General features: G+C 50.2%; 1 protein-coding gene across 1 annotated transcript; it reads left to right on the forward strand.

Annotated features, from left to right (window-relative positions):
* Nucleotides 1-6,336: 6,336 nt before the first annotated feature.
* On the forward strand, nt 6,337-7,405 carry LOC121483878 (ubiquitin carboxyl-terminal hydrolase isozyme L5-like; the record flags this gene model as incomplete). The annotated part of the gene is made up of 1 exon (XM_041742376.1): nt 6,337-7,405. A coding segment is annotated over one exon (841 nt), but the record flags the coding sequence as incomplete, so codon positions are not given.
* Between the last annotated feature and the right edge of the window lie 556 nt (nt 7,406-7,961).

The following is a 7,961-nucleotide window of genomic DNA, read 5'->3' on the forward strand; positions in this document are numbered from 1 at the left end:
TTGCGTGCAGGCGAACCGTACAGGCATCAGGATGTGGGAGCGAAAGGCCATAAGCTCAACTCTCGGAAGTGTGTACGCTTTGCAGGCAGATGCCTGCCAGACACTAATTGATGGAAGCTAGACCGAGCTACACTCTCATTGAACAAGGACGTTTGCAATTGTCTGTATTGAGATCAGATACACTTGAGGAGAATCCTGTCACTTCCACATGCTTTTCACACTACGTGTTCCGGCGCCTAACATAGGGAGCTGAGGACTATCTGTAGGGGCAGTTAGATGGGGGAGGGTCCTGCCCTGACCTCAGCTCGCACAAGGAAGCATGCTAGAAGCCAGCTTTCAACTAGCTGCGTTCCTAGGGCACTGAGAACGCAGCAGTACTCTAAGCCAGGAGGTACCCAGAATACCACTCCACTGCAGCTGGAGACACCATCCAAGTCCGCTTATTCCACTTGCGTCTCACAAGCCTCTGACAAACTGCTGAGGTGCAGATGTTCGAAACTCATTCTGCAGGCAGTGTGCAACTGTGAGGGACTGAGGGTGAGCTCAACTCTCCGAAGTAAGTTCCTTTTGGACAAGGCGTTCAGCTAGCTTCTCTCGTATGGCACTTAGGATGTAGCACCTGGCTCACACAGGAAATACTAGGAAATCGCTAGATTGAGCTTGGATGCACTAGTCTTGTGTGCCGGGACTTTCCACTTACCTCTCACAACACTTCAGTCACGCATCGGGGCTAGGCCTGTTAGGAGCGCGGTGTACCTGCAGGCAGGATGTGGGAGGGACAGGCCATAACCTCAACTCTCAGGAGCGTGTATGCCTAGGAGGCAGATGTCTGCTCCCCACTCATACAGGGGAGTTAGAACCTAGCTACACTCTAATTGAACAAGGACGTTGGCAATCGCTGTATTCAACTCAGATTGCCTGAGGACAGGACGGAAGCTTCCTCACGCATTTCTCAACACCTCTCTCTGCACCTGACATGAGGATGTTGGCAGCTCCACTCACAAGGGCACCCGAGGAGGGAGGGTCCTTCTTTGAGCTCAACTCTCCAAAGGTAGCATGCCCCGAATGCAGCTTTCCACTAGCTGCGTTCTACTGGCCGTGAGAACGCAGCAGCACTGGAAGTCAGGACGTTGCGTTTATACCGCTCTACTGCACCGAGTGACAGCACCATTGAGGCCTGCAGCTTGCCCCTTGCGTCCCATGAGCTTCTGACAAACATGTCTGGTGAGGATGTTCGTAACTCCATGTGTAGGCAGTGTGGAACTGGGAAGGACCGCAAGTCAGCTCATCTCACAGAAGAAAGTTCTTCTGAGAGAGAGCTAGCAACTAGGTCCTCAGGGTTGGTAGTTAGTATGTACCACCCATCTGAGGGAGGAAGTCGTCAGAAGTCACTGGATTGAGCTAAGAGACACTTGCCTCTCCCAAAGCTTGAATCCCGTATCCAACGAAATCCCTTGGCTGCAAAGGGTACAGGCGGTCAGCATGTGGGAGGTTGAAGCCATAAGCTCAACCCAAAGGAGTGTGCATGCCTTGGAGGCAGCTGTGTGCTAGGCGCGAAATTGACAAGCCAGTCACTTGGTTCTCTCTCGGCTCCTGTCCCGCGTAGAACGAAATGCTGTGCAGGCGAACCGTACAGGCATCAGGATGTGGGAGCGAAAGGCCATAAGCTCAACTCTCAGAAGTGTGTACGCTTTGCAGGCAGATGCCTGCCAGACACTAATTGATGGAAGCTAGGACCGAGCTACACTCTCATTGAACAAGGACGTTTGCAATTGTCTGTATTGAGATCAGATACACTTGAGGAGAATCCTGTCACTTCCACATGCTTTTCACACTACGTGTTCCGGCGCCTAACATAGGGATGCTGAGACCTATCTGTAGGGGCAGTTAGGATGGGGGAGGGTCCTGCCCTGACCTCAGCTCGCACAAGGAAGCATGCCTAGAAGCCAGCTTTCAACTAGCTGCGTTCCTAGGGCACTGAGAACGCAGCAGTACTCTCAGACAGGAGGTACCCAGAATACCACTCCACTGCAGCTGGAGACACCATCCAAGTCCGCTTATTCCACTTGCGTCTCACAAGCCTCTGACAAACTGCTGAGGTGCAGATGTTCGAAACTCATTCTGCAGGCAGTGTGCAACTGTGAGGGACTGAGGGTGAGCTCAACACTCCGAAGTAAGTTGCTTTCAGACAAGGCGTTCAGCTAGCTTCTCTCGTATGGCACTTAGGATGCCGCGCCTGCCTCACACAGGAAATAGTAGGAAATCGGTGGGTTGAGCTTGGATGCACTAGTCTTGTGGGCCGGGACTTTCCACTTACCTCTCACAACACTTCAGGCACGCATCGGGGCTAGGCCTGTTAGGAGCGGTGTGTACCTGCAGGCAGGATGTGGGAGGGACAGTCCATAAGCTCAACTCTCGGAAGGGTGTATGCTTTGCAGGCAGATGTCTGCTAGACGCTTTGTGGGAGCTAGGACCGAGCTACACTCTCATTGAACAAGGACGTTTGCAATGTCTGTATTGAGATCAGATACACTTGAGGAGAATCCTGTCACTTCCACATGCTTTTCACACAACCTCTTCCGGCGCCTAACATAAGGATGCTGGGAACTATGTCTACAGGCAGTCAGGATGCAGGAGGGTCCTGCCCTGACCTCAGCTCGCACAAGGAAGCATGCCTAGAAGCCAGCTTTCACCTAGCTGCGCTTTTAGGGCACTGAGAACGTAGCAGTACTCGAAGCCAGGAGGTACTCAGAATACCACTCCACTGCAGCTGGAGACACCATCCAGGTCTGCTTATTCCACTTGTGTCTCACAAGCCTCTGACAAACGGCTCTGGTGCAGATGTTGGAAACTCATTCTGTGGGCAGTGTGCAACTGTGAGGGACTGAGGTTGAGCTCAACTCTCCGAAGTAAGTTCCTTTTGGACAAGGTGTTCAGCTAGCTTCTCTCGTATGGCACTTAGGATGTAGCACCTGGCTCACACAGGAAATACTAGGAAATCGCTAGATTGAGCTAGGAGGCACTAGTCTTGTTGGCCCGGACTTTCCATTTACCTCTCACAACACTTCAGTCACGCATCTGGGCTAGGCCTGTTAGGAGCGCGGTGTACCTGCAGGCAGGATGTGGGAGGGACAGGCCATAAGCTCAACTCTCAGGAGCGTGTATGCCTAGGAGGCAGATGTCTGCTCCCCACTCATACAGGGGAGTTAGAACCTAGCTACACTCTAATTGAACAAGGACGTTGGCAATCGCTGTATTCAACTCAGATTGCGTGAGGACAGGCCGGACGCTTCCTCACGCATTTCTCAACACCTCTCTCTGCACCTGACATGAGGATGTTGGCAGCTCCACTCACAAGGGCACCCGAGGAGGGAGGGTCCTTCTTTGAGCTCAACTCTCCAAAGGTAGCATGCCCCGAATGCAGCTTTCCACTAGCTGCGTTCTACTGGCCGTGAGAACGCAGCAGCACTGGAAGTCAGGACGTTGCGTTTATACCGCTCTACTGCACCGAGTGACAGCACCATTGAGGCCTGCAGCTTGCCCCTTGCGTCCCATGAGCTTCTGACAAACATGTCTGGTGAGGATGTTCGTAACTCCATGTGCAGGCAGTGTGGAACTGGGAAGGACCGCAAGTCAGCTCATCTCACAGAAGAAAGTTCTTCTGAGAGAGAGCTAGCAACTAGGTCCTCAGGGTTGGAAGTTAGTATGTACCACCCATCTGAGGGAGGAGGTCGTCAGAAGTCACTGGATTGAGCTAAGAGACACTTGCCTCTCACAAAGCTTGAATCCCGTGTCCAACGAAATCCCTTGGCTGCAAAGGGTACAGGCGGTCAGCATGTGGGAGGTGGAAGCCATAAGCTCAACCCAAAGGAGTGTGCATGCCTTGGAGGCAGCTGTGTGCTAGGCGCGAAATTGACAAGCCAGTCACTTGGTTCTCTCTCGGCTCCGGTCCCGCGTAGAACGAAATGCTGTGCAGGCGAACCGTACAGGCATCAGGATGTGGGAGCGAAAGGCCATAAGCTCAACTCTCAGAAGTGTGTACGCTTTGCAGGCAGATGCCTGCCAGACACTAATTGATGGAAGCTAGGACCGAGCTACACTCTCATTGAACAAGGACGTTTGCAATTGTCTGTATTGAGATCAGATACACTTGAGGAGAATCCTGTCACTTCCACATGCTTTTCACACGACGTGTTCCGGCGCCTAACATAGGGATGCTGAGACCTATCTGTAGGGGCAGTTAGGATGGGGGAGGGTCCTGCCCTGACCTCAGCTCGCACAAGGAAGCATGCCTAGAAGCCAGCTTTCAACTAGCTGCGTTCCTAGGGCACTGAGAACGCAGCAGTACTCTCAGACAGGAGGTACCCAGAATACCACTCCACTGCAGCTGGAGACACCATGCAAGTCCGCTTATTCCACTTGCGTCTCACAAGCCTCTGACAAACTGCTGAGGTGCAGATGTTCGAAACTCATTCTGCAGGAAGTGTACAACTGTGAGGGACTGAGGGTGAGATCAACTCTCCGAAGCAAGTTCCTTTTGGACAAGGCGTTCAGCTAGCTTCTCTCGTATGGCACTTAGGATGTAGCACCTGGCTCACACAGGAAATACTAGGAAATCGCTAGATTGAGCTTGGATGCACTAGTCTTGTGTGCCGGGACTTTCCACTTACCTCTCACAACACTTCAGTCACGCATCGGGGCTAGGCCTGTTAGGAGCGCGGTGTACCTGCAGGCAGGATGTGGGAGGGACAGTCCATAAGCTCAACTCTCGGAAGGGTGTATGCTTTGCAGGCAGATGTCTGCTAGACGCTTTGTGGGAGCTAGGACCGAGCTACACTCTCATTGAACAAGGACGTTTGCAATGTCTGTATTGAGATCAGATACACTTGAGGAGAATCCTGTCACTTCCACATGCTTTTCACACAACCTCTTCCGGCGCCTAACATAAGGATGCTGGGAACTATGTCTACAGGCAGTCAGGATGCAGGAGGGTCCTGCCCTGTCCTCAGCTCGCACAAGGAAGCATGCCTAGAAGCCAGCTTTCAACTAGCTGCGTGTTTAGGGCACTGAGAACGTAGCAGTACTCTAAGCCAGGAGGTACTCAGAATACCACTCCACTGCAGCTGGAGACCCCATCCAGGTCTCCTTATTCCACATGTGTCTCACAAGCCTCTGACAAACGGCTCTGGTCCAGATGTTGGAAACTCCTTCTGTGGGCAGTGTGCAACTGTGAGGGACTGAGGTTGAGCTCAACTCTCCGAAGTAAGTTCCTTTTGGACAAGGTGTTCAGCTAGCTTCTCTCGTATGGCACTTAGGATGTAGCACCTGGCTCACACAGGAAATACTAGGAAATCGCTAGATTGAGCTAGGAGGCACTAGTCTTGTTGGCCCGGACTTTCCATTTACCTCTCACAACACTTCAGTCACGCATCGGGGCTAGGCCTGTTAGGAGCGCGGTGTACCTGCAGGCAGGATGTGGGAGGGACAGGCCATAACCTCAACTCTCAGGAGCGTGTATGCCTAGGAGGCAGATGTCTGCTCCCCACTCATACAGGGGAGTTAGAACCTAGCTACACTCTAATTGAACAAGGACGTTGGCAATCGCTGTATTCAACTCAGATTGCCTGAGGACAGGACGGAAGCTTCCTCACGCATTTCTCAACACCTCTCTCTGCACCTGACATGAGGATGTTGGCAGCTCCACTCACAAGGGCACCCGAGGAGGGAGGGTCCTTCTTTGAGCTCAACTCTCCAAAGGTAGCATGCCCCGAATGCAGCTTTCCACTAGCTGCGTTCTACTGGCCGTGAGAACGCAGCAGCACTGGAAGTCAGGACGTTGCGTTTATACCGCTCTACTGCACCGAGTGACAGCACCATTGAGGCCTGCAGCTTGCCCCTTGCGTCCCATGAGCTTCTGACAAACATGTCTGGTGAGGATGTTCGTAACTCCATGTGCAGGCAGTGTGGAACTGGGAAGGACCGCAAGTCAGCTCATCTCACAGAAGAAAGTTCTTCTGAGAGAGAGCTAGCAACTAGGTCCTCAGGGTTGGAAGTTAGTATGTACCACCCATCTGAGGGAGGAGGTCGTCAGAAGTCACTGGATTGAGCTAAGAGACACTTGCCTCTCACAAAGCTTGAATCCCGTGTCCAACGAAATCCCTTGGCTGCAAAGGGTACAGGCGGTCAGCATGTGGGAGGTGGAAGCCATAAGCTCAACCCAAAGGAGTGCCTTGGAGGCAGCTGTGTGCTAGGCGCGAAATTGACAAGCCAGTCACTTGGTTCTCTCTCGGCTCCGGTCCCGCGTAGAACGAAATGCTGTGCAGGCGAACCGTACAGGCATCAGGATGTGCCACTTTTCAAGTGGCAGCCAGGAGAAGAACCAGCAGGCTCTGTAGTTCAGGACTCCAGACTTGACACAATATTTTTTGCCAAGCAGGTAATTAACAATGCTTGTGCTACCCAAGCCATAGTAAGTGTGTTATTAAACTGTACCCATCAAGATGTCCATTTGGGAGAGACATTATCAGAATTTAAAGAATTTTCACAAAGTTTTGATGCAGCTATGAAAGGTTTGGCACTAAGCAATTCAGATGTGATTCGACAAGTACACAACAGTTTTGCCAGACAGCAGATGTTTGAATTTGATGCAAAGACATCAGCAAAAGAAGAAGATGCTTTTCATTTTGTCAGTTATGTTCCTGTAAATGGAAGATTGTATGAATTAGATGGATTAAGAGAAGGACCAATTGATTTAGGTGCATGCAATCAAGATGACTGGATCAGCGCAGTAAGGCCAGTCATAGAAAAAAGGATACAAAAGTACAGTGAAGGTGAAATTCGGTTTAACTTGATGGCCATTGTATCTGACAGAAAAATGATATATGAACAGAAGATAGCCGAGTTACAAAGACAACTTGCTGAGGAACCCATGGATACAGACCAGGGCAATAATATGCTAAGTGCTATTCAGTCAGAGGTTGCCAAAAATCAGATGCTTATTGAAGAAGAAGTACAGAAACTAAAAAGATATAAGATTGAAAATATCAGAAGGAAGCATAATTACCTGCCTTTCATTATGGAATTATTAAAGACTTTAGCAGAACACCAGCAGTTAATACCACTAGTAGAAAAGGCAAAAGAAAAACAGAACGCAAAGAAAGCACAGGAAACCAAATGAAGATCTTTTGGGATGTATACACATTTCTGCTTCTGCACTTATTTTCATGGAAACCATTAAGTATAAAGAACTTTGAGCAACATCCTAATTGACACAGTGCACGTTTGGCAATAGTACCAGTCTGTCTTGTCTTTAATGCATGGATTCTTTCCCTACCTGCATCATGTGCATGTAGTGCATATTAAATAAAAGTGATATTAAGAAAAAAAAAAAAAAAAAAAAAAAAAAAAAAAAAAAAAAAAAAAAAAAAAAAAAAAAAAATGTGTATGCTTTGCAGGCAGATGTCTGCTAGACGCTTTGTGGGAGCTAGGACCGAGCTACACTCTCATTGAACAAGGACGTTTGCAATGTCTGTATTGAGATCAGATACACTTGAGGAGAATCCTGTCACTTCCACATGCTTTTCACACAACCTCTTCCGGCGCCTAACATAAGGATGCTGGGAACTATGTCTACAGGCAGTCAGGATGCAGGAGGGTCCTGCCCTGTCCTCAGCTCGCACAAGGAAGCATGCCTAGAAGCCAGCTTTCAACTAGCTGCGTGTTTAGGGCACTGAGAACGTAGCAGTACTCTAAGCCAGGAGGTACTCAGAATACCACTCCACTGCAGCTGGAGACCCCATCCAGGTCTGCCTTATTCCACATGTGTCTCACAAGCCTCTGACAAACGGCTCTGGTCCAGATGTTGGAAACTCCTTCTGTGGGCAGTGTGCAACTGTGAGGGACTGAGGTTGAGCTCAACTCTCCGAAGTAAGTTCCTTTTGGACAAGGTGTTCAGCTAGCTT

Source organism: Vulpes lagopus, unplaced genomic scaffold (assembly GCF_018345385.1).
Source record: "Vulpes lagopus strain Blue_001 unplaced genomic scaffold, ASM1834538v1 ctg388, whole genome shotgun sequence".
Classification (NCBI taxonomy): domain Eukaryota; kingdom Metazoa; phylum Chordata; class Mammalia; order Carnivora; family Canidae; genus Vulpes; species Vulpes lagopus.